This window comes from Petaurus breviceps, unplaced genomic scaffold (genome assembly GCF_028583685.1).
Source record: "Petaurus breviceps papuanus isolate PSGF00001 unplaced genomic scaffold, PetGlider_PUasm1.0 90808, whole genome shotgun sequence".
In the NCBI taxonomy this organism is placed as follows: domain Eukaryota; kingdom Metazoa; phylum Chordata; class Mammalia; order Diprotodontia; family Petauridae; genus Petaurus; species Petaurus breviceps.
This window is the reverse complement of record NW_027187349.1, coordinates 17202428-17219644: the sequence shown is the minus strand read 5'-3', so window position 1 is coordinate 17219644 and position 17217 is coordinate 17202428. Positions and strand designations below refer to the sequence as shown.

Below are 17217 nucleotides of genomic sequence, written 5' to 3'. Positions count from 1 at the left end.
TAGGATGAAAGCAGAGGCAGTGTGGAAATAGTGGGTAGAGAACTGGTTTTGGATTCCAATCCTGTTTCTGGCATATACTGGCTTTGTGATCCTGAGGACATCATTTAACTTCCCAATGACCTATCCAGTATGCATTTTTAGAGGGAAGTTCTTCACCCAGAACATCAGTGAAATCATAGGACCAGTCAAAATAAAAACAAAAAACAGGATAAAGGTACAGATCCACAAAATACCAGAAATAACTATCTTAATTTTTTTTTTTGCTTTTTTTTGGAGGGCAATTGGGGTTAAGTGACTTGCCCAAGCTATCTTAGTTTTTTAGACAATAATTTGCAACAGATTATTTGGATTCCTGGCTCTCAGTAATGCTTTTCACCACTAGATATCATTGAACCCTTCTGAGTAAACCATCTAGGATTCCATCCCTTCTTGGTAGAAAAAATGGTAGGCTTCCAGACACAGTCATTCCAATTGGCTCAGGTCCAGGCCAAATGTCACCAATTTAGCTACCTCACTAATTGCAGTCTATAAACAACATAATGTTGCAGATTGAAAATATATACCTTCTCCCTCTTAGCTTTCTTAGGTGTAGTTAAGACTTGCAGTCTTTTTTTTTTTTGCTTCATAAAAGCAAAAGAATATAATCTATGATACTGTACATAAATGTAGCTGTTAACATCAGGCAGAGGAGTGTCAGGAGAGTTTTATCAGTTCATCAAGAAAATTTTAATCCCTTTGCCATGGGAGGCATTTTCTAATTAATGGTGGCCACTGAAGTGGTTAGAGAGTTATACTCACCCAGAGAAATTAGGTGTTTTGTTTTAAGCAGTTTACCCTAATTTAGCCCATTCATACAACCCGAGTTAATACTTTGTGTGTGTGTGTGTGTGTGTGTGTATACATATATGCCAGTAATTTGAAAGAATAAGCCATTTCAAGGCAGTTTGAATAGTATCAAATTTGTGCTTAGAGTCCAGGTTTAAATCCAATTCTAGGGTAATGTGGAGTTGAGAAAAAGTTTAGTTTCCAGCTATGCAATGGAATAACACATTCAACAAAATTATGTATAATGTATTTGAAAATTACATAGAAACTACATTTCTATAAATTTTTTAAGCTATTATGATATGAAGAGGTTTTTTTTTTAAAGTACTAATTATCTGTAATTTGAATTATAAATAGCCAAACTTGAAGACTGCTTTGGCTTTGATTTTTTTTCCTCTCAGACTCTCAGGTTGCATTTAAGTTCTGTTGGACTTGGGAATTTTGAATTCTTAAAAACTTTCCCTCCCTTTACTGAGAAAATAAAAGTCATTGGGCATGAGTTTGCTCATCTTCTATCTTCTTTAGCTTAATAATCCTCCTCTCACCAATCCCTTTTATTCTTTATATTTGCTACCACAAAAAAGTGTGCTTCTAAATGTTTTTGTATAAGTCCTTCCATTTGTCTTTGGCATCCTTGGGGTATGTGTCTAGTAGTAGTATTACTGGGTCATAGGATATTTGTAGTATATCAACTTCGCTAGCATACTTACAAATTGTTTTCCAGAATAGTTGAACTAATTTCCAGCTTCAGTAGGAGGATTAGTGTGCTTTGGCTTCCTAAAGGCCATCCAACATTAATTTAATTTTTTGTCATCTTTGCCAATCTGATAGATGTGAGGAGACACCTCTGTTTTAGTTATATATCTTATTTGTGTCTTGGAGTATTCTTTCATATGACTGTTGATAGTTTCCATTTTTTTCATTTAAAAACTATTTCTGAGTTAACAACTTTAACAACTCTATTGAAAAATCATTGACTTCTTGCCCTGAGTATACAAATATGTCCAAATCTCTCCTGTCTTGGAGGGAAATTTTTATTTCACCTTGCTCTCACTCTGCAATTCTTTCCTCTATTTACAGTCAGATTTTTTGAACAAATTAGTTTATATCTGCTAATTCTTACTTTCTCACTGCCCTGCAGTAGCTCATGCTTGGACTGTTACAATAGCTTGCTAGATCTTTTTCCTTTTCCAATTCCTTTGACACCTTGAAGCCACCTAGGTGGTTCAGTGGATAGAGTAGGAGTCAGGAAAACCTGAGTTCTGATCCAGTCTCAGACATTTCTGAGCTATGTGACCCTGGGCAAGTCACTTAATTTCTGTGTGTTTCCTCATTTGTAAAATGATGATAAAACAGCACCTGCCTTGTAAAGTTGTTGTGAGGATCACATGAGACTGTCATTATTATTAAAGGCAGCTCTAATCTTCTTGTCCTCTTAGCCTGAAAACCTCTAGTAGTATCCCATTGCCTGCCAGATGGTCTTGACTTCTTTGCTTTGTCGTTCAAATCTTCTCATAAACTGGTTTCAGCTTCTGTTATATACTTTATCACTACTCCCTTGTGTGAACCTTATGCTTTAGCTGGCTTGTCTTCTTGGTTTTCCTGAACTTACCTTGGTCGTGCCTTCTTCTGAGCTTCTCCTTGTGCCATCACCTCTACCTGAAGTGCCGATTAGACTCCATGTTGCTTTTTCTGCTTGTCATCATTTATCTGTCTCACAAGTCCCAGCTCACGTTACCTCCATTCATTTTTCTCTGATCACCTTCTCCCCCCCCCCGCCCCCCTGCCAAGAGAGAAGGCTATCTCCTTTGTAAGGTATAGACTCTGTTACGATCTTCTCTTATGATCATTTTGTCTGGGGAAACCACTTTACTTCTCTCTTGTTTCCTCCTTTGTAAAATGGAGATGCTAATAGCCAGTACCCTATAGGGTCTCAAATGAGGTAAGGTCTGCACGGTGCTTTGTAAACGCAAAGTGCTATGTAAATGTTAAATAGTATTATAATTTCTCACATGAGACTGTAAACTCTTTGAGGCTAGATACTGTCTAATACATAACACAAAGAAACAGAGCAATTAACTGATACTCTATTTACAACCTAGCCATTACCATACAGAGAAGGAAATGGCTTAATGGAGGATAGAATTCGAAGCATGGATATGATTCAGATCCTGAGGAAGGCAGCAAAAATAGCTGGCCTTTAATTTTTAACATACTTAAAGGAAAATATATGCATGACACCTCTCTACCTTCTTTGCAGAGGTGGGAGATTATGGGTATAGAACACTATATATCCTATTAGACTCAGCTGATATATTGGTTCATTTTGCAGAGTCTTTCTCTTTTTTATTCTTTGTTTACTAGGGATGGCTTGCTGGGTAGAGGAGAGGTAGGAATATTTGAATCAATGATTGAATGAAAAAGCATTTATGATGGAAGGAAGGAAACATTTATTAAGTGCTCACTATGTGTCTGGCACTCTTAAAAGCTTTACAGAGATCACATTTGATCCTCACAACAACCCTGGAAGGTAGGTATTATTATAGTCTTCATTTTGCAGATGAAGAGACTGAGGCAGACAGATGTTAAGTGACTTGCCGAGGGTCACACAGTTATTGTCTGATTTGAACTCGGATTTTCCTGACTCCAGGGCCTGCACTACCTGATAACACCATAAAAAAAAGATGTGCATGAAAGCTCTTCTGAGTGGACTTATCCATGGTGTGGTATATATAGTAGGAAGGACCCCCTAATAAGTCATTAGCATCTTTCATCCTCAAGGCCCTAATCTGTATAATGGTGATAATATCGTTAATAATTGTCATAGTTGTTAAGAAAGCTCTCTGTGAACTACAAAGTGCTAAATAAGTGGGTTATTGTTACTGTTGCATATCTGTTTCCATTACAATTTGTTTATAGCATTTGTTTGTTTCTTTCAGAAGAAGCACTTGAGGCAGAATTGGATTCCATAGCAAAGCATGAATCTAGGGAAGATAAAATCTTCCAGAAATTTAAAACTCAAATAGCCCTTGAGCCAGACCAGGTAAAGTAGACAAAGCATGATTGTTCTCTTTTATCTTAGAAAAATGTTTTTGAGTAATTATCATAGAGGGTAAAATCCATCACAACAAATACTTTTTACAAAGGACTGTGCTTTGATCAGGGCAGCCTGTAAAAACAGTGCTCTGATAATGTGGTTATTGTACCTTTATAGAAATTTTTTTCTTTTTATGATGTCTTTGCATTATTGTATGATGGGTTCCATGTAGTTTGCTTTTTTGGACAGGAGAAGATAATTTACTCTCCTTTTTGCTTTGTTATTCGTGGAACTCTACTCTGCAGTTTACCTCACTTTTCTTCATCTTAAACATGCCAGCTACCTGAAAAAAACTCATTTTGTGTAAATCCCATCCCTAAAATATAATGAAACCTGAGCAACAATCTCAGAAATGAGCAAGGATATATGTGGGAGGAAGTTCAGAGCATTACTTCATATGAAAGGTTTGATACAATCATCTTTGATGTTTGCATCCTGTGAGTGAAGTGTGTGGTTTCTAGCTGTGTATTAATTTTCACAACATCCTGTTAGAGCAAAACTAATACTTGGTAGAGTAGATTCATTAATAAATTTTACCTTGATCCATAGAGTATTTCTTCTGCCATTTGTTCAGTTTTTCTAATTTTGTTTCTTAATTCTTCTGGCCAACCTTAAACATATATCTTAAGTGTAGGATGCTAAAGACCAGAGTGCTGCACGGTATTCTGCTGGACCTTAGGCTAGATTTAGACTGGACACTTTGCTGCAAGCTGCACTAAGTGGAATGTAAGGATTGTGATAGATGGAATCAGCATGGAATAGTTTGGAGATCTTTTTTTGAGTCATAATGCCTTCATTACTGATGAACTGAGTTGATTTAACAGTTTTAGTATCACAAGTGTATGTTTTGAGAAAGCATTACTACTGCGTAACATGGGTATTTTCTGGGAAATGTTATATATGTTATGTTATATATCACACTATTTCAGATAAATATTTCTGCCATATTTAAGGGAACTTCCCAAACCTCTGTAAACTTCCCAAAGAGATCTGAAAAACCACATTATGGATGAAAAATCTTTTCCTCATAACTCTTTTTGTAAGATTTGTTAGTTAAGAACTTTCCTGTTTGCTTTTAGATTCTTAGATATGGCAGAGGAATTGATCCTATTTGGATATCTGGTGAAAATATTCCACAAGAACAAGATATTCCAGATTGTCTATGTGGTTCCAGGAGGATATTTGAATTCCAGGTATGAGTTGTGAAATAAGAAATGATCATGGTTAAAAATTAGTAGTCTATTTTCTGAATTACTAATTTCTTAAATCTATGTATCTGTCCTTGACACATAAAAGGAATGGATCCTCTATGGAACATTTGTGAAAAATCATACATTGAATCACATGGGGTGAAAGAACATTGGGGAAAAGTGATCTGCATCAAGGGAAGTACAATGATGAACATGGATCTATGACTATAAGGAGTAAAAATTTGCTCTGTAGTAGTTAGCTATAAACAGGGTCCCTTTTCAAGCAAAAGGACCCACATATACAAAAATATTTTATAATAGTTCTTTTTGGTGATAGCAAAGAACTGGAACTAAGAACCAGTTATAGTCTGTGAATGTAATGAAATACCGCTGTGCTGGAAGAAACGATGGAAAGGAAGATTTTAGAACCCTGGAAAGACTTATGTGAGGTGATACAGAATGAAGTGAACATAAGTAAGACACTAGCTTATATGGTAACACTAGTATTATAAAGACACATCTTTGATAGACTTAAGAATTCTAAGCAGCATCGTGACCAACCAGGATTCCAAAGGACCCATGAGGAAGCATGATACACTTCTTGCCTCAAGGTACAAAACAAAACTTTTTTTTTTTAGATATGGCCAGTGTAGAAATAAGTTTAGTTCTACTGTTCATAGTTGTTAAAAGGATTTTGCTTTGTTTCTTTTTTCACTGAGTAGAGGGAATTGGGAAAGAACTAGGTCTTTAAAAAATCTAGATATTTTTATATCATATGGACAGATACCACTGAATTCTACATGCTTTTAGTAGAAATGCCCTGAAAACATAGTTTCATTTTTCGGTGGTGAATAGGGGCTATTCACATTATATTTTATAAGAGGGTTTTAGAGGTAGGAATTTTACTTTTTCCATAAATCAACTTGAGACTGATTTCTTTTAAAGCACTTGAATTATATCTTATCAAGTTGAAGTGTGTCTCCTAGTGGGTTATTTTGGAATTACAGTGATTTTTCGATTAACCAGTATGTAATCTATTACAGAACACAATTTCAAGTAAAACTATATTGCCATAGTTCTGCCTTTTTACACTTTTCTCACAATAAATCAATAGGTTATAGTTTCTGTATACATTGTTATTAACAGTACTCTTTCTTAACATTAGAATATTTTAAATTTGAAAACAATTTTTAAATTAAAATACTTGACAAATTTATTTTTTTTCATTCTTCCATTCTCCTCAAAGGAGGGCAGATGTAACGTTCAAAACCTTTGTAACAAATATTCAAACAAAACTTGATTTTTGCATTGGCCATGTCCAAAAATGTCTCCTGTATCCTGAGTCAGAAAGTTGGTGGCATGTTTCCTCATGAGTCCTCTGGAATTGTAGTTGATAATTGTATTGTTTAGAGTTCCTAAGTCTTTCAAAGTAGTTTTTCTTTACTCTTATTGTTATTGTATAAATAGTTCTTAGGTTCTGCTTACTTGACTCTTAATCAGTTCACATATGTCTTCACGAGTTTCTCTGGTTTTTACCTTTAATTTCTTACATTTATATATTATTATTTGTTTAACTGTTCCCCAAATGATGGGTATCTCCTTAAGTTTCCAGTTCTTGGCTTTCACAAAAAGCCCCTATAAATATTTTTGTATATATGGGTTTTTTTCCTCTTTCTTTGATCTCTTTGGGTTTTAGTCCTAATAGTACTATCAGTGGATGAAAGAGTATGCATGATTCAGTAATTTTTAGGTTATAATTCCAAATTATTTTACAGAATTACTGGGCTAATGCATAGCTTCACAAACAGTGCATTAATTTACCTGTTTTTCTCTAGCCCTTCCAACATTTGTCATTGTCCTTTTTTGTCAGCTTTGCCAGTCTAATGGATGTGACTTGGAATTTCAGGAGCTGTTTTAATTTGCCTTTCTCTCAATTTGGAGCATTTTTTCATATGTCCATTGGTAGCTTGGATTTCTTCTTTAGAGAACTGCCTGTTTGTGTCCCTTGACGTATTATAAATTGGGGTAACATTATTTCTAACATATTTAGTAACTATAACTTTTACAGCTATTGTAATAAAAAACCACCAGGACAGATGATCCCTCCAGGACCTGTAGATTATGAAATGAGACTTGTACCTACCCGTGTTTCCCCGATAATAAGACACTGTCTTATTAAATTTTTTGGACAGAAAAACACCAGAGGGCTTATTTTCAGGGGAGGGCTTATTTTAATGAATATTGACAGCAATTTTAATAAACAGGTAAATGTGAACAAAAAATATACCTTTATTCAATAAGCAAATCACTGGGGAAGAACAGGATGATGTGCTCGCTGCTGTAGCTCTGATTGGATGCAACTTGGAGCGCGGCATGTGTTTCACGGGGGGGTGGGGGGGCGGTGCATACAGAGGGTACCGTAATGTAGCGCAGAGGATCACCTTCACTACAGGGCTTATTTTCGGGGGAGGGCTTATTTTAGAGGAATCTTACACAGTAAGGGGAGGGCTTATTTTCGGGATAAGTCTTATTATCGGGGAAACACGGTACTTATGTACCCGGCTGCTCCTTCCCAACAAACAGGCATATGTTAAACTGAAGGGTCACATTGAGCTGGAGCCCTAGAGGGGACCAGGGAATTTGCTGAAAATGTCAGTTATGTAGTAACTATGATCTTTCTTAAAGAATTTAATAATTTAAGGTAAAAGTATAAAAACCAAACTTGTCATAATTAGCCAATCTGAACAAGAACGGGGTGTGCTGCTCTCCAATTCCATGTTGTCTTTTTTCAGGTTATGCCACAGCTTCTAAATTACCTGAAGGCTGACAGACTGGGCAGAAGTGTTGATTGGGGGACTCTGGCTGTATTTACTTGTTCAGAGAGCTGCAACTTGGGCACCAAGTATACAGAGGAGTTCATTTGGAAACAAGACTTTACAGACACAACTTAAAATCATGAAACACAAATCTCTAGTCTGGTTATTTTGTACTCTCCACATTTTAGAATAACTAAACGATCTTTAAGCCTTGAATGTACTGGTGCCATGAGAAAAGTTAATGTTATATTAATCTAGATAAAACTCATCACAACAGTCCTAGTGTCTGCTGGCAGGCTGACCGTGATGGCCATTTTAGTTTAATGCACATGCTGATGTGCCTGCTAAACCATGGGAGGAAGGATTTTATTATGGTAAAGTGCAAAGCTGGACATTAGAGAACTTAGGCTTAGCTCATAATCACATAATCAAGTGTCAATTTATTGATGGTGGTTTCTTGGTTTCATAATTAACAGAATCTTTTGCCTGATGCCCTTGTGGTATTATTTTTTATACACTCAGTATGCTGACCTCTAATACAGAGCCATACCTTTATCTTTTTAATGACTAGAACTCCTCAGCTGTTAGCAGCAGAGCAGCCAGTTTCAGGTGGGGGGTGACAGGAATAATTGAGCTTCCTTTTTCATACGAGGCTGCTAATCACTTCATTCCTTAAGTCTAAGGTTGGATGTTTTGTTTTAGTTTCCCCTTTGCCTTCAGTCATCTTTTTTTCTGTCTCTTCCCTTTTGTCCTATGTCCTGTGTTCTTCTGTTCTATGTACCTCTCAGACACAAACACCTCCCTAAACCAGTCCTTTTTGCTTTAACTGCCAGGAAATTCAGAGTTAAGTTCCTCTGGAGTAAAGGAGCACATTTGCTCCTTTTAATTGTGTAAAAAAATAAAAATTTCCTGTCTTTTGTGTTAATTTGTATATGTTATTTCAGACTGTCTCTGAAAGTAGCAGGGTTATAAATCATATAAATTTTAAAACATTGTAACTTAACATTTTTCCCCTTCCAGCCTCAGTGGTGAGCATTGTATAGGGGACAAATGCTGGATTTGGAGTCAGAGGGACTTGGGTTAAAACCCTGGCTCTATCACTGGGTGAGGTCCCTGAGTGACTGAGCAAATTGCTTAACCTCTCAGGCCTCATTTATCTCCTCTGTAAAATGAATTGAACTGTGGAACCTTTAAGGGTCTAATCCTATGGTCGGGGCCATCGTAGAAAATTAAAATATTTCTAAGTCTGGATTTCTTTTCCCTCGAGTAACAAATTATTGACCTGCAGATTAGGGCCCAAAATTTTGCATACTGGTGATAGTTTCAGCTTTATCTTGCTACTTTACTTCACTGTTCACAAGAATACTTTTTTTGGGGTAATTTTGAATTAGCTATTTTATCAGTTTGAATTTTAACTCTGATATGGATCATACCCTCTATCTACTCCCTTACACCTTATCCTGGTTGATTTTAATCTCGTTTCTCATAAAAGTTCCAGAGGAGCTCTGTGTTGCTGGAGACAAAAAACAGCAGCACATTTACGTTTAGGCTGAATAATAAAAGGAGGCTTTTGCTATCAAGATGAATATCCAGATGTGTGAACAGTTTACTTCCTTTTCTGATCAAATGATCAGATGACATATTTTGATGTGTCTCACTCTATTTGGGCAGATAGTGTCATTGGTAAACTTGCTCTATGACTTTGTCTACCATGCTTCTATTGCCCTCTGCATTACTTGTAATTTTAATTCTTCCAATAGTATGGTGCTCCATAATTAGCAAGTCATACAGCATCACCGGGCAGCTAGAGTGCTTAGTGGATAGAGCAGTAGTTGGGCAGTCAGGAAGACTGGGGTTCAAATTTGGATTTAGACAGCCTTTGTTTGCTTTAATCCACCGGAGAAGAAATTGGCAAACCATTCCAGGTCCATGGGGTAACAAAGAGTAGGATACAACTGGACAATAACAGCCTAGCATCCCTAGAATATTGTTTGAAAGAAATGAGCTTTTGCACTAGCTGAGATTTTTGAGATCTTGGAAGCTCTGTGGAGTTTCCCAGTGCAATCTGTCTTGACCTCCATTCCTAGGGCATCAGTATATCCAAGAGTTAGGATTATGGTACTTCAATATTTTAAAGATTGGGGGTACATTCTCCACTGTAGCAGATCTGGAACTTTTAAGTAACTTGCTCAAGGTTACACAGCCAGTTATTTCTGGGTATGGTGCTGAGTGTCTGAGCCCGGGATTCAATCTCCAGGTCATCCTGACATTGGAGCCAGTGCTGAGCCACCTGGCCGCCCTGGATCTGGAACTCTTTACATACTTTTAAAGTTATTCATAATTTGCTGTGGCCAAAATCACTTACTGGTTAACTGGTGGTGAGCCCCCTTCTGCACTTATATTGGTCTGGTATATTAGCCTTGCCAAACCTGTACTCTAAATAGTTCTATTGTGGGTTATGGGACTTCACCAGAACTTGATTCCTTTTGTAGTTGTCTCTCCCCACCTTTTAAAAAAGTTACTGATGCTTTTATTCTTTAACCATCTACTTGGCCAATTCCCTCTAACCCTCATGTGAACCCTCCCTTATGACAAATATTAAAAAGCAAACAAGTATAATAGTGTGTGTAACATTCTGCATCATCATCATCCTCATCTGAGAATAGGGAAGCATGTTTCATTTGTTTTTCTAGGAAAGGTCACCAGATCTGGTCTTTAAGAACCCAGGGTCGCAGGGATAAAGAAACTGAGTCGTATCAATTTTAGGGTTATCCTTGGTGACTAATCCGGATATTTGTGGAAAATATTCAAATTTTGTCTTTAAAAGAAGCGCTTTTGGGGTGGCCAGGTAGTACAGTGAGTAAGAGCACTGGCTCCAGTGTTGGGATGACCTGGAGATTGAATCCTGGGCTCTGACACTCAGCACCACACCCAGAAATAATTGGCCTTGTAACCTTGAGCAAGTTACTTAACCCCGATTGCTTAAAAAAAAAAAAAAAAGCTTTTATCAAAATAGAAATTCTAGATAGTAACCACAAAAGTGTCAAAGCTATAGTTTATAAGACTTTTAACCATTATAAATTATACTGGATTACCATTTTAAAAAACTTTTTATATAGGCTAAAATTTCTCCTGTATTCCTTTCCCCTCCCTCCCACCTCTGAACCATTCCATATAAAAAATTTTTTTGAAAGAAAAAGACATACTGAAAATCTGATATTATGCAGTGTTCTAAATCCATGGAACCCTCCCTCACCCTGCAAAGATGGTGAAGCATATTTCTTTGGAGCCAAGCTTATTTTGTAACATCTTTTATTATTTTGTAGTTCTTTCCATTTATATTGTCAAAATTACTTTGTCTTTTTTCTTGGCTCTGCTTTGCATCAGCTCATGTAAATCTATGCCATAGTCATCATTTCTTAGAGGACAGTAATATTACATTCATGTGCCACATGGATTGGTTATTCTTCATTTGATGGGCTTCTACATTGTTTACAATTCTTTGGTACTGAAAAAAGTGCTGCTTATAAATATTTTGGGTTTTAAACAAAAATCTTCATCAGTGACCCCTCCCTTGGGGTATTTTGCCTAGCATTGGAATCTCTGGGTCAGAGGGTTATAACCATGTTATTTAACACCATATTGCTTTCCAAAATGGTCTTAGCAAATTCACAGCTTCACCAGTAATGAATTAGTATGCCTATCATGTTTCCACAACCCAAATGCTAGCTTCCTTTTATCATTTCTGCTAATTTGCTGGGTGTGAGGTGAAACCCTAAGGCTGTTTTGATTTACATTTCTCAGTAATTTGGAACACATTAATGATGGGGTGCTTGGGGTGTCTATGTTTGTAATGTCAGTACACCAGTTTGCAAAATCACATTCCCCCCTGCCAGCACTCTGCCTAGCAACAATTCATGAACTGTTTATGTCCCCCTAGTATAATGGCCAGCTGCACCTATGAATCCTTCAATGCACTATCTGTAAGTTAACTCCTCAGACAATTATACACATCCTGAATCCCCGTTCCCAACATCCATCCTGTCAAACATGACACTGATGGGTGGTAAACTTGGCACTTCTCAGTCAGCCTTGACCACTAGCTGATTTAGTGACGTTTCAAGACTAAAACCACACCTTCAGGTAGCCCCCCCTTGGGCTATTTTCCAGTGAATTATGGGCAATATGCCTTTGCAGTTGATATTAAAAGTGCATGTTCCTTTAAGTACTAACCACTCCTTAACTCCTCCCTAATCCCACTCTTACTCACCTAGTTAGCATCATCGACATCTGATTTACTATTGTAACTCTATAAACCATACCTATGACTTAAATATTTAAGTTTGCAGGTTCCCTAAGACCTCCTGCCCGCTATATAGCATAACAATAAACTTTTACGATCCTGACTTAAAAGATTGCTTGGGCCTTGTGAATTCCTTCCAGACTGCCCAGCAGGCACTCTGGTTACTGGAGCCCCTGAAACACCTATCACCCCCTCATTACTTCCATGTGGTTATTAGTTTGAAGTTCTTTTGGTATCCTCTGAGCACTTTTTGGGGGGTGAGTGTGGAGGATGGCTTTTAGACAGGGTTTTAATTTTTTCCATTGAACTGCCAGTTAGCTTTCCAGTCACCGGTGAAGGATTTTTAAAATAAAGTAATATATTCTTTTGATTTTCCCTTAAAAAATGTTTTTTTTTTCTAGAGGAGCTAGTCTTGGGAGTCAGACCTGAGTTCAAGTTGTTTCTGACAAACAGGTTATCTGACTGGACAAGTCATTTAACCTGTCTCAGACAACCCACTTTAAGACTAAATTGATGAGAGCTTGCACCAGAGTGGTGACAGTATCAAAAGAGAGGAGGCATATAGGAGAGATTCTGCAAAGGTGAAATTAGAAGACCCAGGTGACAGATTGGATATGGTGGGTGAGAGAGAACTGGGGAGTTGAGGATGATGCCTAGGTTGTGAACTTGGGGGTCTGGGAGGATGATGTTACCCTCAACAGTAACAGGGAATTTAGGAGTAGAGGAGGGTTTTAGGGAAGGATGAGTTCAGTTTTGCAAATTTTGAGTTTAAGGTGTCCACTGGGTGTCAAGTTTGAAATGTCTGAAAGGTAGAGATTAGAAATTGAAGGTCAGCAGAGAGGTTAAGGCATAACCTTTGAACCACTGACCCCATTACTTGGCTTATACCCCAAGAATGCTTTAAGAAAAAAATCCCTAGGGGCAGCTAGGTGGCGCAGTGAGTAAAGTACCAGCCCTGGAGTCAGGAGGACCCAAGTTGGGTTCCAGCCTTAGACACTTAACACCCACACGCAAAAAAACTAGCTATGTAACCTTGGGCAAGTTACTTAACCCCCATGGCCCTCCAAAAGGTGGAAAAAGAAAAAATTCCCTACCGCATATGCCAAAATGCTTGTAACAGACCTTTTTATGATAGTGAAGAATTGGAAAGCAAGCAGATGTCCACCAATCGGGGAATGGCTGAACAAATTGGTACATGAATGTAATGGGAAGTATACTGTGCTTACTTCACTCAGCATTAGTTCACGTAGCTCTTTCCATGCTTGTGTTCACTCACACACATCAAGAAAACCCCCTACACAATGACTGTAACAATGTAAATGGAAACAATGACAAAAGTAAAAAAAGAGGAAGATCAAGCTGACTTCTTATGAGAGGATACTGCAAACCCATCCCTTTTTGGAGGTGGGAGGTCCACAGGTGTTTCACATTGATTGGAATGTTTCGGGGTTTTTAAATGTTATGCCAGTTTTCCCCCCTCCCTAAGAAATCCTGTTTGTTATAAGGGATAGATCTCTGGAAGGGTGTGGTTGGGAATAACATATATAAGAAACGTCATCACTAAAATCTTGTAAAAAATGAAAATGTTCATTGGTAACTTTGAAGAGCAGTTTTGGTGGAATGATGAGTTTGGAAGCCAAGAAGTGAGAGGAGAGAAAGTAGAGGCCTCTTATTATAGAATGCCTTCTTAAGGAGTTTGGCCACGAAGGGCAGAAGAGATCCAATGATAATGGGAATGGAAGGAAGTGAGCATTCTTTGAGGTTGGGGGAGACATGGGCAGATTTGCAGGCAATAGGGAAGGAGCCAGCAGACAGAAAGTAGAAGGGGATGACAGTGGGGCAGTCTGTTGGAGATGAGAGGGAATGGGACTGCTTTTGTAGATGGAGGGGTGGGCCTCTTTGTGAAGAATACTAAGCTTGCAGCAAATGGACTCTGTAAAATACCTCAGCTTGAGAGGGGTGGGATGGGAGATTTGAGAAGGAATGAAAAGGTCTGAAGAACTGCTGTGAAGAGTGGAGCAGTGAGTTGATATGTGTATAAGGAGTGCTTTGGGCAGTAAGAGCCCAGTTTAAGTTGTATAACGAACTGATAGTGGATCCAGAATGGTTGCATGGTTTTCTTCACTCCTCTTCAGCAGCACATGTGTAGAAGTGAAGGCAGCAGATGTGATCCAAGGCTGTCCCTTGGTAGGGCACAAGTGGTGATATGCTAAGGTGGCCCTACTGAGGAAGACAGCATAAAGTTTAACTGGCTTAAGATGGGGGAAAGATGTGAGTGTAGTTAGTATAGGGGAAAAAGCTTGGGAGAAAACAGTCTGAAGGATTGGAAGTTGCAATGTGGATAAAGAATAGGGTTTCATAAGGGAAGGCAGTGGGCAAAGTAAAAGTCAATAGATTATGGTCAGATAAGGGTATTTCAGAACTCTTGAAAATGGAGGTGTGATACTGATGGGGTACCTGGGGTCTAAATCAATTTGTAAAACCAGTTTGTACAATTGTAACTGTATTGTAAAATTGTAATAGCGATTTATCTGTAAAATCCCTTTCCCAGCCTCAAACTCTGCCCCTTCCCCTTATCCAAACCCGGCCTAGGCAACAACCTGTGACTCCTTTGTTCTTACTTAATCTTTTCCTTGTCTCCTCCGGTCTGGCCCAAATACTCCTTTGTTCTTGCCTCACGTGTATCTATGCACTGAAGTCATAAGTTCCTCTCGGTCAGCTCTAACCACTGAGGTCCCTTCCCTCCATCTGGTCAGCCCTGCCAATGGAAGTCCTACCCTTTAAAAATAAGAGCATGTACCCCCTCTCACTTGCAGGTCCCCTAAAGGACTCTTTCCCGCTTCTTATAGAAGTGTATAAATAAATAATAAATAAATAAACTTCTACAACTCTCACTCCAATTAAGCCTGAGACCTTGAATTCTTTCCAGATGCTATTGCAGGTTTTCTGGTCTTGGATAAGATCAGAGTTCCTGCTGAACCTATTGGGAGCTAGCTATCCCTCTTCAGTACCTCTGTAAGATTTTTGAATGAAGCTAAGGTAGGGTAGAGGAGTAGGTCATGAAGTAGACTGAGAAACTGTATGGTTATGGTGTTGAATATGTATAAGTCTCCTATTGTGAGGGTGGTTGAGAGAAAAAGTGTGATCCAGGTTGTGGTTTGTCCCTCATTCTGGGAGAGGACCATGAAATCAGGAAGGTGATATGACTTGCAAGTGAACTGGATTTAAGTGAGGCAGGGCTCTGCAAAGTCTCTCTCTTCTCTTGAGCCATATGGGTCCCAGGGCAAGATATAGATCAGGATGACTGAAGATGGCCTTGGATGCAGTGGGAGAATTTGGCCTTTTTAAGCTTAGGTCTTTCCCAGGTCTCAGTTTGTATCAGGCAACAACCCATTCAGGGATTAAAGCTTGGTAAGAAGTGAAGCAAAAATGGCCTCTTACCTAGTTAAAAAAAGTCAGTCTGGGAGAGGAAGACCCTCTGGATTTCTGGCCAAAACAGAAACTGATGTTATTTATATTCACTCAGAACCCAAACAATGCTTTACCAAGGTAGGCTTGGGCTGGGACCTGTTGTTGGCCAATCACTCAGAGTCAGTGCTTTAGGTTTAAAATCGAGCCTATAAAACTCAAGATATCTTGCTTTTCAGATACAGGCACTGATTTGCTGAGGGAGGAAGGAGACAGACCTTCTCTCTAGATAACTGCTTCCAGATTTTGTTGGATGGTAGATAACAGCATGACTCATAATAGAAAAGAGGTTACAGAGCCATGGAGGACGGGGGAGAAACTGGAAGTGGCTGATGTGAGCAAGTAGTATTCTAACTTTCACTTCAACCAGAGAGCCGAGGGGAATGGTCAGAGAGGTTCTGTCATGGGGGGTGGATCTAGGCTTCAGTGATGACTTAGGATGAGGTGGAGTATGTTGCCTGCCTATGGGACAGGCTTACCGAGGGCACAGTGCAAAGTGTAAGTTGTGTTTGGTTTATAAACTAGGCACCAATCTTTGGTGGCTAACTGATAAAATCACTAGTCTGGCAAAAAACAGCAGTAAAGATATGGTTGGAGCTGTATTAAATTTCCTGTATTTCCTTGCCTAAATTACCTTGACTCTTCTAGCATTCTTTGAGGTAGCAAAAAACTAAAACCAAAAAGTAGGTACCCATGATTTAGGAAGCATCCGAACTAATTGTGGTGAATTAATGTAATAGGCTGTAATAAAATATTGTTATAAGAAATCACAAATATGAAAAACTGAATCCTAGGAAGAATTGTATGAATTTATGTAGACTAAATTATAATTATTAAAAACATTCACTTACTATAATGTTAAGCAAAAATAACATAAGACAGGGTCCAAGGAACACCCTTTCCAGCTCTAACCTCAGCTGCTGTATGTCATGGTGAACAAACAACTATACTTTTACTGCCATCAAGCCAACTCTCAGCCATTTGGATTTAAATCCAGGAGATCAAGTATTTTCAGGCAGAAGGGATTCCTCTTCAGGCAGCTTATACAGTAGCATTGTGGAAAAGCCTTGGAGTTAGGTCTGTTTTCAGAGGAGGGCCTTGGTTATCCTAAGTGGGCCTGGTCTGTGCCATACTGGATTCCTTTCCCTGCCCTGTGTTGTAGGCAGGATTTTAGGCATAGAGGCCTCTACAAAGGTAGAACAAATCTCTGTTCTGAGGAGATGGAGTGGTGTTACCCAGTGTAACCGAACTATTTACTAATGGTGATAGGTGTTCTTTTGCCCAGCTGTAACACAGAAAGATAAATTCTCATTACTCTATTATACATTTCCTTCTATTCTCTGAACTCCCACTCTTCCTATTATCATAAAGGAATCCTTGGTATTTAATTAAGAGTATTAATAACCTTGAATTTCATTGTAACAAGGTTACACATTCCAGCCTATTCGAACACTGTTTTTTGCAAGGGAAAATTTACTGATGAACAAAAATTTAAGTCCATCCAATGAGGGCTCCTTT

The 17217-nt window shown here is 38.4% G+C and overlaps 2 protein-coding genes across 3 annotated transcripts in view; one reads left to right on the top strand and one right to left on the bottom strand.

Moving 5' to 3' along the window:
• Positions 1-9514, top strand: part of PDCD2 (programmed cell death 2) — a 14598-nt gene extending 5084 nt beyond the window's left edge. Inside the window, exons 4-6 of one of the 2 annotated variants that reach the window (XM_069070505.1) lie at positions 3765-3868; positions 5002-5115; positions 7905-9514. In XM_069070505.1, coding sequence (XP_068926606.1) covers positions 3765-3868; positions 5002-5115; positions 7905-8063 — 377 coding nt within the window. In that variant the 3' untranslated portion in view covers positions 8064-9514. Of the gene's footprint in view, positions 1-3764; positions 3869-5001; positions 5116-5218; positions 7416-7904 lie in introns of those variants that run through there. The other variant, XM_069070506.1, reaches the window with a different exon arrangement.
• UFC1 (ubiquitin-fold modifier conjugating enzyme 1) overlaps positions 1-17217 on the bottom strand; it is a 428252-nt gene that overhangs the window by 200747 nt on the left and 210288 nt on the right. The gene's annotated exons all lie outside the window — the stretch shown is intronic.